The sequence below is a fragment of the Zingiber officinale genome, chromosome 2B, assembly GCF_018446385.1.
Source record: "Zingiber officinale cultivar Zhangliang chromosome 2B, Zo_v1.1, whole genome shotgun sequence".
Lineage (NCBI taxonomy): Eukaryota > Viridiplantae > Streptophyta > Magnoliopsida > Zingiberales > Zingiberaceae > Zingiber > Zingiber officinale.
Window position 1 is genome coordinate 143,140,372 of NC_055989.1, and position 25,991 is coordinate 143,166,362.

The 25,991-nt window shown below is 40.6% G+C and overlaps 2 protein-coding genes across 3 annotated transcripts; one reads left to right on the forward strand and one right to left on the reverse strand.

Annotated features, from left to right (window-relative positions):
* Positions 1–18,660: 18,660 nt before the first annotated feature.
* LOC122047532 (uncharacterized protein At3g27210-like) lies at positions 18,661–20,896 on the forward strand. The gene is made up of 3 exons (XM_042608889.1): positions 18,661–19,141; positions 20,276–20,353; positions 20,456–20,896. The coding sequence occupies exons 1-3, from the start codon at positions 19,018–19,020 to the stop codon at positions 20,848–20,850; spliced, it is 597 nt and encodes a 198-aa protein (XP_042464823.1). The 5' UTR covers positions 18,661–19,017; the 3' UTR covers positions 20,851–20,896.
* Positions 20,897–20,967: 71 nt separating this feature from the next.
* LOC122047531 (CBS domain-containing protein CBSX6-like) lies at positions 20,968–22,908 on the reverse strand. 2 transcript variants are annotated; one of them, XM_042608888.1, is made up of 3 exons: positions 22,481–22,908; positions 21,384–22,091; positions 20,968–21,103 (listed from the first exon to the last, which is right to left on the reverse strand). In XM_042608888.1, exons 1-3 carry the CDS (start codon positions 22,813–22,815, stop codon positions 21,082–21,084), a joined length of 1,065 nt encoding a protein of 354 aa, XP_042464822.1. In that variant the 5' UTR covers positions 22,816–22,908; the 3' UTR covers positions 20,968–21,081. The 2 variants fall into 2 exon arrangements, with proteins under 2 accessions (XP_042464822.1, XP_042464821.1); XM_042608887.1 differs by lacking the exon at positions 20,968–21,103 and having other exon boundaries at positions 21,222–22,091.
* Positions 22,909–25,991: the final 3,083 nt, after the last annotated feature.

Consider the following 25,991-nt stretch of genomic DNA (forward strand, 5'->3'; position numbering starts at 1 on the left):
GGCCGGCCCCACTAGCTTGGGTTCAAGCTAGGGCCGGCCACCCAATTTTATACCTAGGCCGGCCCTAGCTTGGTTCCCAAGCTAGCTTGGCCGGCCCCCAATTGGTGGGTATAGAAGGTGAGTATAAGTGGGTATAGAACTCTATAAATAAGAGGCTACGATAGGGACCGAGAGGAGGAATTGGTTTTGGTCTCCCGATAAAATTAAGCATCCCGTGTTCGCCCCGAACACACAACTTAATTTTATCAATAATAATTCATTCCACTAGAGAACTATTATTGAACTACCGCACCAATCCCAAATTACATTTTTGGGCTCCTTCTTATTATGAGCGTGTTAGTCTCCCTGTGTTTAAGATATCGAATGTCCACTAATTAAGTGAGTTACTGACAACTCATTTAATTAATATTTAAGTCCAAGAGTAGTACCACTCAACCTTATCGTCATGTCGGACTAGGTCCACCTACAGGGTTTAACATGACAATCCTTATGAGCTCCTCTTGAGGACATTATCAACCTAGTATCTCTAGGACACAGTTTCCTTCTATAATCAACAACACACACTATAAGTGATGTCATTTCCCAACTTATCGGGCTTATTGATTCATCGAACTAAATCTCACCCATTGATAAATTAAAGAAATAAATATCAAATATATGTGCTTGTTATTATATTAGGATTAAGAGCACACACTTCCATAATAACCGAGGTCTTTGTTTCTTTATAAAGTCAGTATAAAAGAAACGACCTCAAATGGTCCTACTCAATACACTCTAAGTGTACTAGTGTAATTATACAGTCAAGATAAACTGATACCTAATTACACTACGACCTTCTAATGGTTTGTTCCTTTCCATTTTGGTCGTGAGCTACTGTTTATAATTTATAAGGTACTGATAACATCATCTTCTGCATGTGGCACCACATACTATGTTATCTACAATATAAATTAATTGAACAACTACAACTAAATGCAGACAATTTGACCAAATGTGATTCTTTATTCATAATGAATGTTTACAAAGCTTAGGCTTTCAGTATACACTCCAACAAGGAGTACTCTTCCCAGCGGGCTGTTTGTCATAACGATGATAGTATGCGCTAAGAAATAAGGACAGAGCCTCCGTGCGGCCAGGACTAGGGCAAACGTGAGCTTCTCGAGACTAGTATAGCGGGACTCAGTATCTTTTAAGATGTGGCTCAAGAAATACACTGGCTGCTCCTCCCCGCCTCCCTTTACCAGTGCCGAGCCGACAGCATGCTCGGTTGATGACAGGTATATGCGGATCGGCTCACCCACGTTTGGTTTAGCCAATACAGGTAGTGAGTTGAGATAGACTTTTAGCTCTTCGAACGCCCGGTCGCAATCCTGATCCCACTGGAACTTGGTGGCTCGGCGCAAGATCTTGAAAAATGGCAAGCTCCGGTCGGCTGTCTTAGAGATGAATCTTGACAATGCCGTTATCCGGCCGATGAGGCGTTGCACTTCCCTCAGATTCCTGGGAGGCGGCATGTCTTGCAATGCTTTCACCTTGCTAGGGTTCGCCTCTATGCCCCGCTCGGTCACGATATATCCCAAGAAGCGCTCGCTTTTTGCCCCAAACAGACATTTTTGGGGGTTCAGCTTGACTCTATACCTCCTCAGTGTTCGGAAGGTTTCTTCTATGTCTGTACAAAGATCGGTCGTTCGGAGTGACTTGATTAGTATATCATCCACGTAGACTTTCAGGTTGCGCCCGATCTGCTCCCGGAATACTTTGTTCATCAGTCGTTGGTAGGTAGCCCCAGCGTTCTTGAGTCCGAACGGCATTACGTTGTAGCAGTAGGTGCGGTCCGCAGTAACGAATCTCACTTTGTCCTGATCCTCCTGGGCGAGCGGCACTTGGTGGTAACCCTGGTATGCATCCAGCATACATATCAGCTCGCACCCCGAGGTAGAGTCTACCAGCTGATCGATCCGGGGCAGAGGGTAAAAATCCTTTGGGCATGCCTTGTTTAGATCCCGGAAGTCGATGCAGACTCTCCATTTGTTGCCTGGCTTGGAGACCAGCACCACATTGGCGAGCCAGCTCGGGAATTGCACCTCCCGTATGTGGTCGGCCTCCAGCAGTTTCTCAACTTCAGCTCGGATGATGACATTCTGTTCAGCGCTGAAGTCCCTCTTCCCCTGCTTCACTGGCCGAGCGTCCAGTCAGACGTGGAGTTCATGCTGCGCTACGCTCGGCGAGACCCCCGGCAGTTCATGAGTTGACCAAGCGAAGACATCGCAGTTTCGCTGGAGACATCCGATCAGCTCCTCCTTCTGGCCTGGCTCCAGGTCGGATGCTATGAATGTCGTGGCCTCCGGTCGGGTAGGGTGGATCTATACCTCCTCCTTTTCTTCATAAACTAGAGAAGGTGACTTTTCGGTTATAGCGTTTACCTCGACTCGTGGCACTTTCCGAGCAGATTTAGCCTCGGTTCGGACCATCTCTACGTAACATCGCCGGGCTGCCAGTTGATCCCCTCGGACTTCTCCAACTTGGTCTTCTACTGGGAACTTGATTTTCTGGCAGAATGTGGAGACGACCGCTCGGAACTCGTTGAGAGCCGGTCGCCCCAAGATCATATTGTACGCGGAGGGAGCGTTGACTACGATGAAGTTAGCAGTTCGCGTTCTTCTGAGCGGCTCCTCTCCCAAGGAAATAGCCAGTCGAACCTGTCTGACCGGCACAACTTCATTACCGGTGAACCCGTAGAGGGGGGTTGTCATTGGCAGCAACTCGGCTCTGTCGATTTGCAATTGGTCGAAGGCCTTCTAGAAGATTATGTTGACCAAGCTGCCTGTATCAATAAAGATGCGGTGAATAGTGTAGTTAGCTATTACCGCTCGGATGATGAGGGCGTCATCATGCGGGACTTCGACTCCCTCGAGGTCCCTAGGCCCAAAGCTAATCTCAGGCTCGTTCGCTCGCTCTTGACTGCAACCAACCGCATAGATCGTGAGTTGCCTTGCATGCGCCTTCCGCGCCCTGTTGGAGTCACCTCCGGTGGGTCCACCAGCTATGATGTTAATTTCTCCTCGGGACACGTTGCTTCTATTCTCTTCCTCCCGAGCGGATGGCCTAGGACGCTCGTGCGATGCCCGAGGTTGAGTCCTGGGCTGCTGATGATGTTGCCGCTCAGGGGATCCTCTCTCTGTACACCGACCAGGGCTTTGGTGTTGATGTCGTCGATTCGGCGAGGGCGATCGACGGCGATAGCTCCTTGGCATAGGATGAGCGATTGGGGGGAGGCTCCGACAGTCGCGGGTGTTGTGAGTTGCTGACTGATGGAGTGAACAAAACATGGGAGTCCATACCTTCCCCCTGGGGTTAGGCCGATCGGCCACTACTTGTTGAACGACATGTGACCTTGCTTGCTGATGAGGCGGGGCGGCTTCTGCGCGGGGTCCCCTCGGTGGTTGATAATTGGAAGGCGGCTTTCACTCGGCATGAGCTTGTGGCTCGGGTGGTGCTTCCTTTTTCCTCGCCATCTGAGCTTCCTCCACGTTGATGTACTCGTTGGTCTTGTTCAACATGTGGTCGTAGCTGCGAGGCGGCTTTCTGATGAGCGAACGAAAGAAATCACTGTCCACAAGCCCCTGTGTGAACGCGTTCATCATAGTTTCTGAAGTGACCGTTGGGATATCCATGGCCACCTGATTGAAACGCTGGATGTAGGCTCGGAGCGACTCCTTCGAGCCTTGTTTGATGGCGAACAGACTGACGCTGGTCTTCTGGTAGCGCCTACTGCTCGCGAAGTGATGGAGGAAGGTCGTGCGGAACTCTTTGAAGCTCGTGATGGATCCGTTCGGTAGTCTCCGAAACCATCGTTGTGCCGATCCAGCAAGGGTGGTGAGGAACACCCGGCACTTCACACCATCTGTGTATTGATGCAAAGTAGCTGTGTTGTCGAACTTACCCAGATGGTCGTCCGGGTCGGTGGTCCCGTTGTATTCCCCGATCGCAGGGGGCGCGTAATGCCTTGGTAGTGGGTCACGCAAGATGGCCTCGGAGAATTGCCTATTGATCCGCTCGGGTGACGAGTCTGTCCGTGGCGCCTTGCCCTTCCTTGCGTCGCGGAGGGGAGCCTCATCGGATGAAGAGCCCTGGTCGAGGTTGGCTTGCGCGACCTCCGAGGGTGTTTGGAATAGAGCCCTATGGAAAGGTATCGGGGCGGGCGGGGCATCCACCTGAGTGCCGGTCGGACCTTTGTTCTGGCCCCATATTGAGAGTTGCTCCGGGCGGTCTTCTAGTGCCGCCCGACGCCGACGTTGCCTGTTGCGCTATTCGATCGGCTTGAGCCTTCTGCTGTTGCTCGACTATCTTGGCCGCCCGCGCTTGGATGAGCGCGTCTAGTTCTTCGAGAGAGAGTGTCACCATGAGTTGGCGTCCAGCTTCTTCCATCGTCTCTGCTCGGATTCAGGAACGTTCCCACAGACGGCGCCAATTTGATCCTGTCCGAGCGCTGAGTCGGTGGACACTAGGGACGTGGCGCTCTCCGCTATCTTCGACTGGTGATGTGGATCTTCGGTGAACCTGCAAAGAAGCCGAGCCGGGAGGGGTTTCCCGGCGACGACCCTCCGACGCTCAAGTCAGGCAGTGAAGAAGAAGAGGAGCAAGGTAACGCTACTGTGGCTACAGTGATGAGAATCGCATACCTCCGTCGAAGTCTGGGGGTCCTTATATAGGGCACGCTTCTCGATGCGTGCACGCTTCCCCAAACATACCTCAGTAGGGTTGTGTCAGAAAAGCATGTCTGACGTCATTTCGTAATCGTCCGAGCGTATCCCTAACGGGACGGTGGAAACTTCCACCGTACGATACTTTGTCCGCTCCGCCTGCCGACCATGTTGTTTGTCGGCGGCAGGTGTCTCGAGGATGATGTTACCAGTGGTCCCTTTTGTCCCTTTGCACCTCCTGCCTGTTCCCGGGCCGATCGGATCGGCCGCTCGGCGCTCATGGCCTCCGGGAACGAGCATACCTCGGACCGGGCGGGGAAGCCATGCTCATGTGCTCGGATGGGATTGCGCCTTATTGCCCTGTGGTTCGGCCGAGCGACTTGTCCGCTCGACCCAAAAACTCTTTTACCTTGAGCATCGGAAACCCGACCCCTGTCGGGCTGTCTTTCGTCCGGCCTGGGAGACCCCTGGCCGGATGTTCGGTCGGTCCGTCAGTCTGCTCGGCATGACCTCTATCTGCTCGGAACGACCTTGGGGTTGACCCTCTTGACCATGGACCTCCACGTGTCGTTGACCTCCTGCTAACGAGGGTCCCCCGTTCTTACCACCGGATCAATTTTAAACTAAGATTATTGCACTCTATGAAGTCTTTTGAGTATAATTATGCTTTCATTTCTAGATTCCATGATATAAATTGAGAGTTATGAGTTTTTGAAATTTTCACGATCTTAAGATAATTTAACATAAACTCATTAAAATGTTTAAGCTGGTTATATTTACTCACTAACACTATCAAAGAGTTTCTACGACTTTCTTGATTTATATCATGTTAAAATTTTAAAATTCTAGATACCATACCGTCATTAAGGAGTTTTGGCTTTAGGAACCTCATAATCACTTCAAACTAGTATTATTACACTCCTAAAAACCTCTTGAGTGTAATCATGTTCTCAAACTTGGATTCTATGATCTAAATTGAGAGTTGTGAGATTTTAAAATATCACAATCTTAAGACAATTTTATACAAGCTCATTAAAGTGCATAAGGTTGTCAGACTTACTCACCAATATTATCAAAGGGTTCCTATGACTCTCTTAATTATGACTATGTCAAAATTTTGAAATTCTAGATACTATAGGATCATAGTGAGTTTTTAACCAAAACTCACTTATAACCTTAGACACCCAAAAATTTCTTCAAATCAAGTTTATTGTACTCCTTGAATCCTCTTGAATGTAACCACACTCTCATACTTGAATTCTAATATTTAGTGCTGTGGGATTTTAAAATCTTTCCAATCTTGAAACAATTTGACACAAACTCATTAGAGGACCTAGATGTATTATATTCATCATCAATACCACTGATGAATTCTTAAGTCTCCCTTGGTTCAAATATACGAAAATTTTAAAATCTCAAACACTGCTAATGGCTAAAGCTAGCCGGCGATCTTAGACATCTCAAAATCTCTTTAAACCAAAATCAACGCACTCCGAGGAGTCTCCTTTGTTGGTGCAATATCCCTTAGGTCAAGGTTGATTGAGTTGACTAAGCTTGAGTCTTGGTCATAGTTTCGATGTTTGACAATACATGTAGACACATGGACAATGCAGGTGCAGTTGTTCATATGGGGAGATTCTGATCAGGGACTGATCAGTATGAATGAAGAAGAGTCAAGTAGGTCAAAAGTGACCGGATACCTGACTGGAAAGTCCTAGTGAGTGAAGCTAGGAAGAAGGAAATCCTGGTGAGTGAAGCCAGGTGAAAGTCCTAGTGAGTGAAGCTAGGCAGAAGGAAATCCTGGTGAGTGAAGCCAGGTGAAAGTCCTAGTGAGTGAAGCTAGGCAGATGGAAAGTCCTAGTGAGTGAAGCTAGGCAGAAGGAAATCCTGGTGAGTGAAGCCAGGTGAAAGCCCTAGTGAGTGAAGCTAGGCAGATGGAAAACCCTAGTGAGTGAAGCTAGGTGAAAGCCCTGGTGAGTGAAGCCAGGCAAGGGAAAATCCAGATGGATCAAGGATGATCGAACATCTGGTGTTGGGAAGTCCAAGTAGGTCAAAGGATTGACTGGATACTTGGCACGAGGAAATCCAGATGGGTCAAGGTTAACCAGACATCTGGTGGAAGTCCAGGTAAGGTCAAGGGAGTGACCGGATACTTGGCACGAAGAGAAAAGTCCAAGTGGGTCAAAGGGTTTGACCGGACACTTGGTGGGAAGTTCTGGCAGGTCAAGGGAGTGACCAGATGCTAGGTATGATGTACCAACAGGTCAAGGTTGACCGGATGTTGGTTTGAGAGGCTTGGGACTTGGTTTTAGGCAAAAACCAAGAGCTGGATCGATCCAGGCCTTTCCTAGCGAACAGAGAGCCTCTGAATCGATCAGTGGATCGATCCAGAGGTCCCAATCGATCAGCTGATCGATTGGGACGCTGCTGCTTCACGCGATAAGCGCTGGATCGATCCGTGGATCGATCCAAGCGTTTTTCCAGAGCACAGAGGCGCTCTGGATCGATCCGTGAATCGATCCAAAGCCTCCCCGATCGATTGGGAGTTTTCGAATCGATCGGGATCCGAGCGTTGCGTCGTATTTGAGCTGCAGGCGGGCGTCTCCTTCAGCAGTTCTTCACCGATTCATTTCAGACCTTCACCAGCTTCTCCACAGCTCTTCTCAAGCTCGAGATCGCCAGTTCTTGAAGACTCTTGGAGGTTCTTCCAAGTCAAGAGGCGGATCAAAGCAAGAAGAAGAAACTAGGGTTAGGGTTTTTGCTCTCATTGTAAGCTTGTAAGCTTGTATTTCATTATCTTTCCCTTTCTTCTTGTATTGAGTCTTGTAGGGCTTCTCCGCCCTTGGTAGTTACCATAAAGGAGAGTTTTATTAGTGGAGGGTGTGTGTGTAGGTGTGGATCCTTGGACTAGTCACCTCTTGTGAGGTGAATACCAAATAAACCAACCTTGTTAGCGTTGTGTGGTTTGTTTCTGTATTTTCCGCTGCACATCTTGAAGAAACAAGCAACGACGAGCATCTAGCACGCGACGAGCTATTCACCCCCCTCTAGCTACTTTTCGGTCTCAACAAGTGGTATCAGAGCGAGGCCGCTCTTCACTGGAATCATCGCCGGAAGGGTCAAGTATAACAAGAAGAGCTAGAGGGTGAAGAAGTTGAAGCAAAATTGTCAAAGTCAAAGAAATTCAAAAGCTCAACTTCTACAATGGAATTCCGAGATGGGCTCAGATTCGACGCGAGGGTGGCTCCACCATACACTTCCACGAGCTTCGATTCTTGGAAATCAAGAATCGAAAATTTTCTTATGATGGAGATAGAGCAATGGTTTGCTCTTATGGAAGGCTTCAAGACTCCAACAAACTCAAAGGGCAAAGTTCTCAAGAGGAGCAAGTGGATCCAAGAGCAAGTCCAAAGGTGCGAGGCCAATGACAAAGTGACCAAGCTTTTGGTCAATTTATTGCCAAGCACCATCCTTTGCAAAATTGGAGAATTTGAAGATGCAAAGGAATTATGGAGTAAGTTGGCCAAACTTCATGAAGAGATCCCCTCCACTGTACAAGAGCAAGAAGAATCCAGAGAGGGTGACTCTTTGGAGCAAGACCAAGAGGAGGACTCCGAGGTTGAGAGATGCTCAACCTCCGAAGAAGAAGTCCAAGAAGAAGCTTCATTTTCAAGGGAGTGCAATGAAGAGAACAAGGAGGGAGCATACTCCTTGTTTCATGTACAAGATGATGAAGCCTCCACCTCTAGGATTGAGGGGGAGCAATATTTGGTGATGCCGGATCAAGAAGAAGGAGAAGCTTCTACATCCGGGTCAAATGGAGAAGAGGCTTCCACCTCTACAAGTCAAGCAAAATCTAATGGAGGAGCATCATCATCGGATCAAGAGGAAGCCTCAACCTCCGGATCCAAAGGAGAAAATGTCATCCCTACACAAGAAGGTATAAATGTTTCAATTAAAAATAAAAATCATATAATATGTTTTGAGTGTAGGGAAAGTGGGCACTACAAGAGCAAGTGTCCTAACTTGGCCAAGAAGAAGGGTCAAGTGACACAAAAGGGCAAGGAGAAGCCCAAGGAGACCACCCCCGGGACAAAGAAGAGCAAGGAGCACATTGTGTGCTTCTTGTGTCAACAAAAAGGGCATTACCGAAGTCAATGCCCCAAGGGGAAGAAGATGGTCAAGGCTCAAGGAGGCACTAGTCAAGGGGGAGCCTCCAAGGTAAAGAAGAAGGTAACGTTTATTGAGCCTACCCCTTTACGTTATGGTAAAAAGCATGATAGTTCTAATTTCTATCATTTTAATGCTATTTACCATGAAAATAGGAAGCATGATAGTGTTAAGGAAAAACATATAGCTTTTCATGCTAAAACTACCACACCTAGGGTTAAGAAGGTAGATGAAAATCTAGGTAAGAAAACTAAGGGTTTTAGTTATAAGCCTAGAAATAAAAATGCTCATGGGTTTAATGAAAAACCAAAATCTAAGGATTTAATGGTAGAAAATCAAGCCTTGAGATCAAGGCTTGATAAAATTGAAAAGACCTTAAAAAGGATGAAAAATATCCTATTAGGGCAAAATGAGCATAACCTAGGTTTAGGGGTACAAAAGTCATCCAATGGCCATAGAGGTTTGGGATACAAACCCAAAGCTAAAAAGGATGTGCCTAGTTATCATAGGGTTCCATATAGTTATGGAACAAGCCCTAAGTCTAGTGGGCAAGCCAAAAATACAAGGGAAGATATCCCTAGAAGTATCTTTGCAACCAAAGGGACTAAGACTTCTAAGAAGTCTAAGAAAGTCACTAACAAGGTCACAAGGGAGGCTATCCCTAGAGTTGACCTAGAAAATGTGACCAAGGCTTCTAAGAAGCCCAACAAGGTCACTAGGAAGGTATCTAGGGAAGTTATCCCTAGTGAGTACCTAGAGCATCCAAGGAGCACCAATAGGTGTTGGGTTCCTAGGAGCATCTTCTCTACCCCATAGATGGGTTAGAGAGTGTCAACTCCGATTAGAAGGGTAGTTAACCCAACTTTGAGGAAATTGACACTCAAGGAGCATTTTCAAGGTTTTTGTTAACCTTTGAAAATGAAATTGAATTATTATTTACTCTTTGAAAGAGTAAAATGTGCCTAATGGTGGAAAAATTGATTTTATCTTAAAATGACATAAATTGGGAAAACCTAGAGAAATACCAAGTTGGGATTTTGGTATTCTCTTAGAAATTTAAGGCAATCCGGGCCTTGATTTATGTGATTACTCTTGAGGAAAAATGGAATATGCCAACATTTGATGATATGCTTAATTTTTAAGTGGCATAAACAAATCAAGAGAAATAGAAATGTCAATTTAGGTTTTGGCATTTCTTTTAAGCATTTAGGGCAATCTGGGTTTAACGTTTTAAGTTAGAACAAGTGGAGATAGCTAAGTGGTTAAGGATACTTAGATAGGCAATCTAGGTATATTTTATTTATGCTAAACCTTACCATGATTGTTTGCCCATCATATGTCATGACATCATGTCTATTTTTGCATTCATGTTTTATTATTAAAAATCCAAAAAAATACCATGTCATGACATTCATACATCATGTAGTTATAGGATATTTTCGTTTGAAAAATTATTTCTTTTTGATGTATGCCATAACATATTCATGCATTAAGCTTAATTCCTTGTAATTAAGGACAAATGACATTTAACAATACTTATTAACAAGTGACATTCTAGGTGGATGTCTAATATCTCTAAAATGTCTAGATATATATGCATGATCCCTAGAATAGGGCAAAACCAAAATCTCACATCTCACAAGGACTATAAGGTGGCTTGTATGTGTTTTAGTGCACATTAGATACAAGTGAGATGTTAGGAAGATGAACAAAACTCAAGATGTTGATTTAGTGCATTCTTTTGAGTTTTAGATTCATCAAAACACATAGTTATGTGTTTTCCCATCATTGGGAAAGCTAATGTACAAGTCATGTGCATTAAGCCCAAGGAACATGGTGGGATATTGGTTTTGAAAATGTTTTAAAAAAAAAACAATTTTGGAAAACCTTGGTGAAAGCTATCTTTTGATAGTAATCACCATTGAATAGTTAGACACAAACTTGAAGAAAACACTAAAGTTTTTGTAAGTTTTCAAGTTTGTGTCAATCTTTGAAAAACATGAAGTATTTTCATAGAAAACTATTTTTCCATGATAATATATGCTCTAAACAATGTCTACACAACTTTTCACGATTTTTGGAATTTTATAGAATTTTCTAGGGGTTTCTGAAGTTGACTGAAATTGAATTTCAGCAACTTTTAGACCTCAATCGATCACCCGATCGATTGAAGGGGCTTAATCGATTGGGAGCAAGCTTCTCACGAACAGAAGCTTGCTGGATCGATCAGCCGATCGATCCACAAGGCCTGAATCGATCAGTGGATCGATTGGGAGCAAGCTTCTCACGAACATAAGCTTGCTGGATCGATCAGCCGATCGATCCACAAGGCCTGAATCGATCAGTGGATCGATTCAGAAAGGTTCAATCGATTGGAGCCCAACTCCAATCGATCCAAGGTGCTGATTTTGGCCGGGAAAGTCTGATTTCAGCATTTTGAACCTGTTTTAGTCTACGTAACCATTCCAAACTCCTCAAAATATATTTGTATACATAAAAAGGGTGTTTTCGTGTTGAAAACAAGGATGGATTGGTTAAGGAAGACTATATTGAAGTCTAGGGTGAGGTTTGTTTCAAATTTTGAATATTTGAACCTCAAAGCTTCTAAATTTGGGTTTCCTAAAGGATTAGGGATTCCAAGTCATTGTTGGTGCAATGACAGAAGTTACCATCATGTCTTTAGGGGGAGGGACTCTTTAAAGGCATGAAAATTATTTTTCATGAACCTTGGAAGGTGGTTAACCTTCCGTTAAGTGGATAATGCTCAAGGATGGGCATTTGCCTACATTGAGGAAGAATGTAGGGTTAAGGATAAATGAAGGGTATGAGACCTTCATTTGGGTTATTAGACCATGTTAATACTCCAGGGCGAGCATTGGTTGAAAATGAAGGGAATGAGTCCTTCATTATCGTGTTGGTCACAACGAGTGAAGTTGTGAACAACGATGAGCAACTCTTCAGGGGGAGAGTTTTCAACAATGGGGCATTTGTTGAAGTGTGCCCAGAATTGAGGCACGGGTTGATGTGTGCCAATAGGGGGAGAATGTGTGGTTTAAGTTAGACCTTCATTACCTATGGGGGAGGTCATAGGGGGAGAATGAAGGGAACCAACATTCATACTTTGGCATGAATGGAGTTAAGGCTATGGGATTTGCTTAACTCAGAATGGTCCAAACTTAAAGGTATTGTCAAACATCAAAAAGGGGGAGATTGTTGGTGCAATATCCCTTAGGTTAAGGTTGACTGAGTTGACCAAGCTTGAGTCTTGGTCATAGTTTCGATGTTTGACAATACATGTAGACACATGGACAATGCAGGTGCAGTTGTTCATATGGGGAGATTCTGATCAGGGACTGATCAGTATGAATGAAGAAGAGTCAAGTAGGTCAAAAGTGACCGGATACCTGACTGGAAACTCCTAGTGAGTGAAGCTAGGAAGAAGGAAATCCTGGTGAGTGAAGCCAGGTGAAAGTCCTAGTGAGTGAAGCTAGGCAGAAGGAAATCCTGGTGAGTGAAGCCAGGTGAAAGTCCTAGTGAGTGAAGCTAGGCAGATGGAAAGTCCTAGTGAGTGAAGCTAGGCAGAAGGAAATCCTGGTGAGTGAAGCCAGGTGAAAGCCCTGGTGAGTGAAGCCAGGCAAGGGAAAATCCAGATGGATCAAGGATGATCGAACATCTGGTGTTGGGAAGTCCAAGTAGGTCAAAGGATTGACTGGATACTTGGCACGAGGAAATCCAGATGGGTCAAGGTTAACCAGACATCTGGTGGAAGTCCAGGTAAGGTCAAGGGAGTGACCGGATACTTGGCACGAAGAGAAAAGTCCAAGTGGGTCAAAGGGTTTGACCGGACACTTGGTGGGGAGTTCTGGCAGGTCAAGGGAGTGACCAGATGCTAGGTATGATGTACCAACAGGTCAAGGTTGACCGGATGTTGGTTTGAGAGGCTTGGGACTTGGTTTTGGGCAAAAACCAAGAGCTGGATCGATCAGTGGATCGATCCAGAGCCTCTGAATCGATCAGTGGATCGATCCAGAGGTCCCAATCGATCAGCCGATTGATTGGGACGCTGCTGCTTCACGCGATAAGCGCCGGATCGATCCGTGGATCAATCCAGGCATTTTTCCAGAGCACAGAGGCGCTCTGGATCGATCCGTGAATCGATCCAAAGCCTCCCCGATCGATTGGGAGTTTTCGAATCGATCGGGATCCGAGCGTTGCGTCGTATTTGAGCTGCAGGCGGGCGTCTCCTTCAGCAGTTCTTCACCGATTCATTTCAGACCTTCACCAGCTTCTCCACAGCTCTTCTCAAGCTCGAGATCGCCAGTTCTTGAAGACTCTTGGAGGTTCTTCCAAGTCAAGAGGCGGATCAAGCAAGAAGAAGAAACTAGGGTTAGGGTTTTTGCTCTCATTGTAAGCTTGTAAGCTTGTATTTCATTACCTTTCCCTTTCTTCTTGTATTGAGTCTTGTAGGGCTTCTCCGCCATTGGTAGTTACCATAAAGGAGAGTTTTATTAGTGGAGGGTGTGTGTGTAGGTGTGGATCCTTAGACTAGTCACCTCTTGTGAGGTGAATACCAAGTAAACCAACATTGTTAGCGTTGTGTGGTTTGTTTCTGTATTTTCCGCTGCACATCTTGAAGAAACAAGCAACCCTTTAGCTACTTTTCGGTCCCAACATCCTTATTATAACTATATCCTCATAGTCTAGAGTGGATGTTGTAGGATTTTGAATTCTTCACAACTTTGAGATGTTTTGGCACAATCTTATTAGAAGACTTAGGCATGTCATACTTACTTACCAACACTACCGATGCATTTATAGAATTCCCTAAGTTTAAACTATATCTATATTTAGAAATTCTACATACTATAGATCCATCAACTAATTTTGATCAAAAGTCGCTAATAATCTTAGATACCATAAATTTTTTCAAATAAAGCTCATTGCACCCTTTGAATCCTTCTAAGTGTAACTATACTCTCAAACCTAAATCCTATAGCCTAAATTGAGAGTTGTGGCATTTTAAAATCTTCATCATTTTGAGTCATTCTACTGATGCATTAGGATTAATCAATTGTTGGACCAAATTTGTGATAACCCAACATAAAATTTTTGTAGTTGATTAGCACGGTCGGCTAAAGTTCACAAATAGAGCATAAAAAATCAAAAATCGACTGGATATATAACAATCAACTGATAAATGAAAAATAATCCACTACATATAAAGAAGGGGTTTAATAAAAATTGGACAAAAATCAAAAACCCTCTTTTTCCAAATCGTCAAAGGATGTTTCACTTTAATTTTTTTTAACAAAAGGATACTACTACATTCAACCAGCTTACCTTGTAAAATGACTCAACTGTCTTCCACTATAATATTTTTATTATTATCTTTCACTTATATTTTTCACTTAAATCTTACATATGGGGTGCATTGTAGTAATTATAAAAGTGTAGCTATTACAACTATGTAGTAGATACGGTTTCGTAGTTGCTAACGATACATGAATAAAGTTTAATCAACATTGTCGATTAAGATTGATTATACAGATCAAAGTAAAATTTATTTTTATATTTTATATCCAAATAAACACACTATCATCAAAATTCTCAAAAACTGCAATAAACATAATCAAACATATAGAGAAGTAGAGTGGATAAAAGGAAAAAAAAATAGAAAGTAGGATAACTCATCAGTTTGTAGTTACTAGAATATGTGTAACAATTAACAAACTAGAATATGTGTAACAATTATGATTTTATAACTAGTACAACGCGTTCAATTGACTTAAAATTTAAATAGGAGATAATATATTGGACAGTACTGAAAGGTAATTGGGTAATTATATATGGTTGAATAATGAAAATAGAAGTATTTTTGATAAAAATAAAATAAAATGGGATAAAATTGGACTCCCATGTTTTTTAAAAAAAAGAGCACATACTTAATTTTAGCCCATAAAAATTAAATATATAATTTAACAAATATAAAATTTAGGTACATAATAAATTACCGAAGTATAATCTAATTAATCATCTCTAATAAATGCTAAAGAAATTTAAATTGAAAAAGTGAAGAAACGGTGAGAAAATTAAACATTTGTGTTAATGCACATCCACATAAAGTGCCCAACCAGTTATTAATGAAATGTAACATTAAGAGAGTATTATGATAATTTCTTTTTGGATATGTAACGGCTTGAGCAAATTAAAATAGGTTAATTAATGTTAAAGGAGTTTTAATTAATGTTAAAGTAATTATTTATTAAAGATATTTGATAAAATTAAAAGTGTATATTATTATTATTATTATTATTATTATTATTATTATCGTATTTGATTTATTAAGTTTGAAGGTGGATCCCTATGATTTACTTATGGAATAAATTTGACAATTAATAAATTTGATCTATTAAGAGGGTATTTAACTGAGTTTATAAACTCTCTAAAACAGTTTATAAGTTGTTTTGGAGTGTATAAGCTTTTCAAATTTGTTTGGTAAATTTTTTTTTGAACAACTTATAAGCTGTCAAAATAAGCTATTTTGGAGCTTATAAGCTGTTTTTAAAAAAGTATGGAAGACCCTATTTTTTTAAAAAAGATCTTATTTTAATAATTTTTTTCTCTAAAAATATCCTTATATAATTTCATAAATCCTCATCTTATCTTCCATAAATTTTTATAAGCCTAATATCTTTTTATCTCCGTCGACTTTTCTTCCAACGCTGTGTCATCTTCTCGACCAACGCCTCTTTCCAATTTTCTCTCCCCCGGTGCAAAAATTTGCCCAAAACCCTCTATTAATAAAAAATCTCAAAATCCTCTATTAATAGTATTATACTATTTTTGGTAATTTTATTAATAAAAATATCTTATAATACCAAACACATCAATACCTTTAAGTTGATTGTAATAAGTTCACCTAAACACTTTAACAACTTATTTTTAAAATAAGATCTAACAACTTGTAAGCTCCTATTACAACTTATAAATTGTATGAGCTTATAAGTTATTTTTAATAAGTTTAGCCAAACACCCTCTAAGTTTGAAGAGGATGATATTTATTCCATTTAAAATTTGAATCCTGGTCCTTCTATTTCTCTTTTGAGTATTATTACACCACACTTTACCAATCTTATTTTAGTTTAAAGGCATTTAAAAAAATATTATAATATATTGTTTTATCTTAAAAATATCATTGTGAAAAATACTCTTATATTAAAATATTTTTATTAAATTAATTTAAATTATTTAAATTTAATTAAGATCATTTAATTTAATCAAAATAAATTTAAAACTATTGAATTGGAGCAATTATATAATAGTTTAAAAATATTATTAGGCACAAAATTGAATTGAACTAAGCATAAATAATTTTAATCAAGTTTAATTTAATAAAATTAATTAAGTTAGAATAATAATAGGCTACCATCTTAAAATAAAGATATTTTTAAGATAAATAAATTTTAATTTATTTTTCAAAATAAGTGCTTCTTTTAATAAATAATAATAATAATAATAATAATAAAAAGGATTATTTTTAATTTTAGTTAAAAATCCAGAGAATCTTAATTTTCGAGAAATAATTTTATTTTCAATGTTATTGTATGCAGTAAAAGGTGGAATATGCTGCAGTTACATATGATCGACTCTGTGTCTATATGTGAGGAGATAAATTAAAAAATTGTAGTTAATCAGTGTGTAAGAGGGTCATTTTCTTTGACTTTAAAGTAATTCGAATCCTTATCTTATAATAATAATTCTGTCTCGTACTAACTAACTTAAACTCTCCCTAGGAGCTATTTTCAATGTTATTATAAAAAAAAATTAATCAGACTAGATAACGTTCAGCCTGGGTGACCGGCCCGATCCCACAGAAGTTTCCCATCAACCATTAGGATAAATCGGGAAGCGATCGCAGCGTGCAGTTCAGGAGTCTAACATCCTTTAGTTACATGCTTCAATGTTATTATAGTAGTTACAATTAGTTGCTATAATAAATAGTGACTACTCAGAGATAGCTACAACATATAACAATTAATATAATATTATAATAACTATTATAATTGTATATTAACTACTCGGTAGAGTTGTCAGATGAGTCAATTCATGGTGAGGCGGGTCAACCTGTGGTGGACCAATCATTTGGCAAAGTGGGGCAACCCGATTCATCAATTTTGCGGGTTGAGAAATTTCTAACCAAATCTAATCCAAGGAGGGTTGTGGGTTTGACGGGCTAACCCACGGGTCCATCATTTTTTTTTAAAAAAAATGTTTCATATCTTTAATATTTTACTTCAGAAAAATTTCATCAATCAAATGTATCCGTAAACATGTATTTTAAATATAAATGGACACAAACAGAGTATTTATGTTGGATGAAAAGTATTATTTTTATTTTAAAATTATAAAAAAAGAATGATAATAAATTGACATAAAACTTAGCTTATATGTGTTTCTCAACCTATGGGTCAACCCAAGGCCGTCGTAGGCCAATCCTCGCGGGTCGCGGACCTAGGCGGGTCGGCCCGTCACAGACTTGGGTTGATAAAATTCCAATTCAATCTACTTAAATTGTTTAGTAGGGTGGACCAATCCGATAGATCCAATCCAAATTGACGTCTCTAATACTCAGTAGTTTAAAATAATTTTAATGAAATTTAAATAATTTTGATAAAAAGTATTTTAATATAATATTATTTAGGATTTAAAATTAAATAGTTTGAATTTTGAATTTTAATATTTTTAGCGTTTACTTATCACTTACGTACTTTAATTTAAAATAATTTAAATTAAATTTAAATAATTTTAATAAAATTTAAATAATTTTGATTACGTTCAGAATTTAGAATTCTAAACAATTAGTTGCTTCTCCAATTAATTTTATTTTTTTTATCAATTGAATTTTTTTTAATAAAATTATAATAATTTTAATAAAATTGATAAAGAATATTTTAATATAATAATATTTTATATATATTAATTTTGAATCATTAATCGTATCCTAATTTTTATAATAACATTAAAAATAAAAAAGAGTTATTTTTTTATTTTTTAAAAGACGATTTAATAAAATATGGAACCTTCTTTTAATCTTTGAGCTTTAATTTTTATTGAAATATTTTTAAAATAAAATAAATCATCATTTTTCATATATTAAATTAGTTCAACTTTGAATGTATTTCCATTCTACCTATAAAGTTTTTGTTTATTTCAACTCCTTTATATAAATATTATTATTTAATTACTCCTCATATTCTTTTATGTATAAAAAATTAAAAATAAGTATAATTTTTTGTAAAATTTAATATTTTAAATTAAAATCAAGTATAATTTTTATCAAATTGAATATGATTTTTTTTCGTTTAATATAATTCCTCCTAAATTTAATATAATTTAAAGAGAATTTAATATATTTTCTATCAAATTGAGCACTATTTAAAAAAAATTTAATATATTTTTATTCAATTGAAATGGAAAAAAAGTCATGTTAAAATATATTAAATTCTAATTTAATGGGTTGTATTTTAAAAAAATATATATATATATATTTAAATTTTTTTAATTAAAATAATTAGTTAAATTGATATCTATTATATAGTTAAGATAATTAATAAAATTAATATTCATTATATTTAGCTGAGAGTGATTTTTTTTTAAAAAAATACAGGGATGCCAAATTTAAATTATAATTTAGAGTGCAGGTAAATTTTTCCATATTTTATCATAAAAATAGCTGATGCTTTAACACACAGCATTCAATTTTCCTTTCCTTTCGTTTCCTTTTTTCATAAATTCCCAGCTTTCTTTCTCTCTCTGCCCTCGCTTTCTCTTTCCAGATCCATTCACAAATCCGATCGCCTTCCCCCTTTCCACAGCCACAACAATGGCAGAATCGCCGAAGTCGATCGCGTCAGGAGCACGCTCATCCTCCTCTTCCCTTCTTAAATGGGAGCGGAATCGAAGCAACTTGACGTACAAACCCGGCTGTTCATTGCGCTGCTCATCGATGTGACAGCATCAGAGAGGCAGAGATTTAGTGGGTGGGGAATTCATTGACGCCATTAATTCCTTCTCTCGACAAGTTGGAGAAGCTTGAAGGCCCTTCCGGTCCAAGTAAAGCCCTTCGTGTTGGCAGGCGGCAGCCATGAGGCGTTGCTTAGGGTTTGGCTCCAGGGCGAAGAGGTTCTTCCTTTCTTCTCCGGCCAAGGAGAGGCCTTTGACCTGGGACAATCCCGTGGGGCGATTCGATCTCGATGTCCCGGACTTTGGTACGGTCTCTTCTTAAGCCGATTTGTCGTTCCTCCTTTTATCTTCTCCATTTCTGATTCTTGAAGGTAAATGTCAGATTTTGGGGGGATTTTGTGGCTTACTGCATTTGAATAGATCGTTTCCTTTACCGCGGTGGTGTAAATGTGGCAACAATGAAGAACTTGAGTTGTAGAGGAGACATGGAGGAGTTTAGGGTTTACAGACAACTCCTTACATGTTACTCTTGCTTAAACCCAGCATTCTTAAGACCAAAGAGTTGCTCTTGGGGGATACATGGATATGGGTTGGGATCGATCGGGTGCGTGTTAGACTAGAAGGGAACAAATTCTTTGTTGGATGAATTCATCTATTAAATTGATCTTATTGGACAAGTTCTTTGTTGGCTTCCTTGGATAGGTTTTAAAGTGAGTTTGTTTGGCTTGTCGATAACTTTGGCTAGATAACTTCTCTTTTCTAGTTAAACTCTTTCTTTATTTGCTCGTGTTTGCAATTTTTATTTCCTTCTATTAGATTTTTACTGAACTGGTTCATCACAATTAGTTTGATTTCAATTTGAGGAGGCACTAGAAGTTGCAATATTGAACTTGTTAAGTTAGTCGGTAACTGCCCGTCGGTCATGTATTGAAATTGTTTGTGGAATTGTTAAGCAAGACATCTTTTAAAATATCGGCCTTGGCAACCTAAAGCGTTTCCTCTTTCTACTAATTATGGTTAACCTTGTCCAGTAAAGTCATTCAGTCAACAACTGAAGAATGGCAATGTTCATTATAGATATATCTCATTCAATTTGTATCTATCTAGTTTGGTAAACTGATACGTCAAAAATGTCAGTTTGGAACAAGAAAATCGACTTAGCTAAGACAAGTTCAGTTACTGATCTTTCTAAGATGACAACTTTGCATCTTTTACCGTGTCCCCAACAACACTTCAATCTTCTCCCGAAACTAGTCATATTCATAGCACAACATGCATCTTTTATTGTTACAAACATTCATGGTGGCAAATCTAAAGTTCAAAATGTTTAACAACTTTTTGCAATTAACAAATTCGTATATATTCAGCAACAATTTCCAGGAGAAATGATCTCGAATGACTTTTTTAGTGTGATTCATTCTTGTTTGACATCCATGCAGATGACGAAGAACTATTCTTCGACTCAAGAGTATGGTTAGATTCTGACTGCGAAGATGATTTTTTCAGTGTCAATGGAGGTATTTGGCACTCTCCATGGGGTTTTTTTTTGCTGATGCTTCAACATGCTGTGATCATCATCGATACCAAATATTTCATACCCCATTCATTTTGTTACGCAGACTCCACGCCGTCACGAGGAAATATTCCCGACCATCCGGCAAATCAGCAATCAAATCCTGTGCTAGATGATGCCATATTTATCGACAAGCACCTTGATACCAAGTCTGAACCATCTCCGACGGGAAGAAAGAAACTAAGCGACCTTCTACAGGAAACATCTCGCGGAGAACGAATAATTGATGCACCAACCGCCGCTGAAGCGAACACGGAGACCAATGGAATGGCAGAAGTTGAGAAAGATAGATCAAGAGGATTGTCGAATGGAAATCAATACTTGTCGAGTAATTCTGCAGATGAAGCTGGTGTAACAACGCCTCGTAGAGATAAGAAGAAGAAGAAAGGCAAAACATGGAAGGATGGTCATTGTTGCTTGCCGAGCTTGCAAGTTGAATGATTGTGATGATCCTAACCTCGACATAACTATTACAAAATTGGGCAAATACTCTGACTGATCTTTGCTAGCTATCGTACCAAAATATCCTTTTCCGAAAAGTGAAATGAATTTTGAATGAATCTGATTCGCGGGTTTGAAATTCTCTTCCCTCTTCTATTCACCTTCCGAAGTAAACAAAACATTATTTATGGCTCTTCCTTCCCTTCCTTTCTCCTATCTCTTATATCCAAGCTATGGGGTCGTTTGTGCCATCCTACGAAAGAGAAAATAAAAATACACGTGGTTATGACCACACTTCTCATCCTTTCCCTTCCAATTTCTCTCCTTCCAAGTAAACATAAAACACATTCATATTTTTTTTAAAAAAAATATGAATCAAAATCTCAACATTGTAAATTAGTAAATATTAGGAAGCATTTTAAAATTTACCACCGAAACAAAACCCTTCAAAGAAATTAAAAATTATTTTTAAAAAAAGAAAAAGAAAAAAAAGGGAAAATCAAATATTTCGAGGCCTCATGATCGTAGGATACCTGGCGACGGCGTCCAATATGTCGGCGTACGAGACCACACCCACCAAGGTGTCGTCCTCCGACTCCGCGTCGACCACCCACACGTGCGTGGCCCTGTGCGACAGCATCTGAGCCATCACCGCCGCCAGCGAGCTCGTGTCCTTGCACCTCAGCGGCTTGCTCGCCCCCCAACGCATGCTCCTCGGCCTCCCCCCCGCGCCGCCGTTCGACGCATCCTCTGCCCGTGAACTGTCGCCGTCCTCCACGCCCATCCCGAACTGCCCCGCGGACAGGCACCTCAAGGCCCACGCGGCGGCCGGGCAGTCGCATTTCCAAAGCTTGTAGGCCGAGATGTCGCCGAGAATCCTGTGAGTGCCGTCGGGGTTCGTCTCCACTACTGCAATGGCGCAGGGGTCGTTCGGCATCTTGGCGATGGCTCGCATGGCGGGGGAAGAGGCTTCGATGTGGGAGTAGTGCGGGGAGAAAGCTCCGAGGGAAGAGATGGAGGAGAGCGGAATGGGAGCGAGAGCGCCGAGGTGGCCGATCAGGAACCGGACGACGTCTTCGCGGGAGAGGCAGCAGAACCTGTCGTCGTGGTGCGAAGAAGACGAAGTGGAAGGTCGAGCGTTGTCGCTCGCTTTGGTGGCTATGGATTCTAGGCCGCCTGAGCTTTTGCGCACGAGCAAACATCTAACTCCTGTCTTCATCACCTCAAGAACATCGACTAACCTGGCAGATTGCGAGTATGTGAAGCAAATTGGGAGCATCAAGAACATCGATTGACTGCGAATTCACAAATAAATTCCATAGTTCTACGAGTAAGAAGATACGCCCAAATCCTACAACAAAATCGTGAATAATCATGTAGCAGCAGGTACGAATTTGACATACCAAGAACACTTCAAGGATCCTGGAGATGTAGATAGGGTTCTTGGATCATTCACAGAGACGATTAAATTAGTGAGGAAAATTAAGGTTCTTGGAATTCGATGATTCGTGATCTTTTCTAATCGAAAAAGTGAGGAAAAAACAAGAGGGATTCCTCCATCAAAAAGCCGATCAAATGGATCGGGATCGACGACGAGTGAAAATCAATCAAAAGAGAGAATAAATCTGACCTCACGCGGGGATCCACCTCCTTCAGGAGGCTGGGATTGGGCGTGACGACCTCCGAGACCGGCGTCCGCATGGCGCGGTCGTGATCGCCGCCGGTCCTAGCGAGGAAGGCGGCCACCTCCAGCGAGTTGATCATCCCTAAAAACCTATCGGAGCACGGGATCCCAGCTGCATCCTCGGCCGGAGAGCGCTTGCGCCAGACAGGGATCGTGGCCTCGGGGGACGCAGCGATGGCCCGGACGGCGGCCTCCAGCGTCTCCGCCTCCGAGAACTCCACGAGCTCCGTCTTCCCCAGCGTCAGATCGCCCGCTGCATGGTTGTGGAACACGAAGGCCATAAAAATGGCGCTGCCTCTCGCCGGAGGAGGAGGAGGAGGCGATCGGAGTCGAGATGGGGAAAAAAGGAGGGGCTTTCGATTGGCCAAGTTTGTGATGGGGGCATGAAAATAGCAGATAAGAATTAACCTCTCTACCCACTATTTCACTCCATTTTCCGAACGTGGGATCCACCCTTCGTGCCAAAAGGGCGCTCTGGTACCGATGCTGGTGTGGAAACATCATTCTCGGCGGACGGTTTCGGAGTTGCATGATCGTGATGATCATCAATTCAGTTGAGAGTCGTTACTTTCCCCGTGTGGTAGTTGTGTTACGACGTAGTTGCTGACTTAATTTAATTAAAATTATTATATATAAAATATTATTATAATAATTTTTTTTTAAAATTTTAATAAAAAAATATTTAAATATAATCAAAATAAATTTAAAATTATATTGAAGCATCTAGTAATTTTTATCAAATTGATAAAAAAAAATATTTTTAATATAATAATTTTGATTAAATTAATAGTTGATAGCTCGAATTAGGATATTTTTAAGATGAAATATATGATTGACATGATTAATAAATGGGTCTGGTTTGGATCAATTTAAAATCATCGGATTATAATCTGTAAATTCATTTATAAATATTTTTGGATAATTTGACTTGAAATAATAATTAAATTTAATTCAGATTTTAATATTCCAATTATCAATCTGCCAATCTAAATCTGATCCAGATTATCATCCCTAAAAGATATAAGAGAGTGCTATTTTGCTTTTTTGTTAACGCTCCAAAATAATGAAGTCTAGACATTTGAATTATATATAAAAAAACATGTAAGCCCTACCGTTCTACAAGGTTTTCTAAATTATGACATGAAATTGCAGAGGTTGTCATTCCTCTTGGGATCATATTCTCAGGTGTTAAGGATTTCATTATTTGCTCTCTTGACTCCGATGTCCATCTCGAAAGTTCTTGCCTTATCAAACTCACTGAAGATCCCCGGGGCTACTGAAAAAACAACAGTGAGGTTTGTTATCCCGGCACTACTCGGTGCTTGGATGTAGAAGGAGAGTTGTTTGCGGATCGATCTGGTCGTTCCACACACATCCATCGGAAGACATTAACAAAATTGATGAACTAGACCACATAACTATATTGAATTACGTCCGATCTCGTAATGATGCAGCTCTCTTAATTGGTACCTTACGTTAATGTTGGTCCACATTAGGTCAGTTCGAAAGACATGAATAGTTTTGAAATCAAAGTTAGAATTTTTTTTTACTTGAACTTAACAAGAATACAAGTTAGTTAAGCATAAACAATTAACATTAAAAAGAAATAATAACTTAGGAAAATGAGTAAGGGATATTGGAGTTTACTTAGAGTATCCACATCAGTTTCTCTATCACTATATCTAAAATTTAGGATAAATAACTCACTTTATTAAATTTAGACAATCACTTTTCACTACACATTACGTCAACTATCTTAAAATTTTCATCATCCTTAATTTTTTATTATTTTATTCTCTTTCTTTTTTTATTATTATATTTATGGAATGAGTGGAAGGGGAGAGATTGAAAAGAATGACTGGAAGGAGTGAGATTAAAAAAAATATTATTTTATTTTTAGGGTAGAGGTTTCATTCCCTAAATTTAGGGAATCACTATTCATCAAATCTAAATTCAGGGAATGAATAAGGTAGTTGATGCAAAGGTTTTTTAGCTATCCTATCCAAAATTTAGGGTAAAATCTTTGGATATGGTAGTCGATGTGGATGCTCTTAGTTACAATCAGAGAGGTTGTTAATCCAAGGAAATTGAAAGCGTATTAAAATTCTTTTTCATTGAAGGTAGAGAAACCTCTTATACTATTTGATAGTTTAGAAAATAACTAGGAAGTTAATACAAAAATTGTTATTGAATTCTTATCTCCAGAGGTCTTTTTATAGCCCCTTGAAAAATCTATCCGTTGCTCGGAAGCGTCTTCAAGATGGTCTAAGACGCATTCAATAAGATAAGTTTTATCCGTCGAAGATAAAACTTTATCTTCGGCTAACTACTATTGAAGGCGCCTTCTATGAGGGTGTCTTCCATAGGTTATGGAAGACGCCTTCCACAAGGTAGATCAGTCTTCAATTGGTCTTCTTCTTGTGGTGCCTCCACCGGTGTATTCTTTCGCAGCTTATCGTCTCTTGGATGCACCGAGCCTGTTGACTCAATTCCCGTGCCATCATTCTCGTCCGCGGCGTCTTTCGCTCGACTTCTTGTGCTCCTAAGTTCTTGCACATTTAGACACAAGATATCAAACACAATATGACCTAACTTAATTCAGTTGACCATATCAAAATTATCATGGGGTACTTTCAATCTTCTTATTTTTAATGTGCATCAATCCGAGTTAAAGTTAGGGGTAACCCAAAATAAAGTAATAGGTACTTAGTAAGTGAATTTGTAATTATACCAAGAATTTGTAATTAAGTACAAAAAAAAAACTCTCCCTTAACTTACTCCCTATTTCTCGGGGGCGGATCTTCTGGACCCATTTTTCCTGGTCTGCCCCTGGACCACACAGGTGGTATAAAACCTCCCTCACGTGGCAAATACGTGCACGCGCCAACGCCCAAAAGCCCTCTCTCGACCAAAAGCCCTAGCCTCTCTCGACGCGAAAAAGCCCTAGCCTCTCTCGACGCGAACAAGCCCTAACCTCCCTCCAACTACCTCCACCGTCGCCTGCGACACCTCCCTCCGACGTTGTGTCCCTCCAGCATCGTTGACCTTCCGCGATGACATCCCTCCTGCGACCTCCTCCTCCAACATCGTCTCCCCTCCCTGATGTGTTGCCGACCTCCAGGGGCCTCCAACGACTTCCCTCACCTCCAGCTGCCTCCCTCCCGCGGCCTCCTCCTCCAACGTCGTCTCCCTCCCTGCTGTGTCGCCAACCTCCAACGGCCTCCAGCATTGCACTGACCTCCCTCCTGCGACCTCCAGCCGCCTCCCTCCCGTGGCCTCCAGTGACTTCCCTCACCTCCAGCCGCCTCCCTCCCTGGATTAGGTAATAGTGGTTGAAAACTTCTCATATCAGTTAGTTGCAAACCTGAATTTTGTTTGCTTGGATGAAGTTGTCTCCCTCCCGTGGCCAATTTAATGGTTTTTTGATGAAGTTGTCCAAATTATTAATTTACATAAA

Coding starts and splice junctions, on each gene's coding strand:
- LOC122047531 (XM_042608887.1), bottom strand. CDS start 22,815: ATGGCCTTCGTGTTCCACAACCATGCAGCGGGCGATCTGACGCTGGGG. Junction 22,092..22,480: donor GAGGTGGATCCCCGCGTGAG/GTCAGATTTATT, acceptor GCAATCTGCCAG/GTTAGTCGATGTTCTTGAGG.
- LOC122047532 (XM_042608889.1), top strand. CDS start 19,018: ATGAGGCGTTGCTTAGGGTTTGGCTCCAGGGCGAAGAGGTTCTTCCTT. Junction 19,142..20,275: donor TCTCGATGTCCCGGACTTTG/GTACGGTCTCTT, acceptor ACATCCATGCAG/ATGACGAAGAACTATTCTTC. Junction 20,354..20,455: donor TTTTTTCAGTGTCAATGGAG/GTATTTGGCACT, acceptor TTTGTTACGCAG/ACTCCACGCCGTCACGAGGA.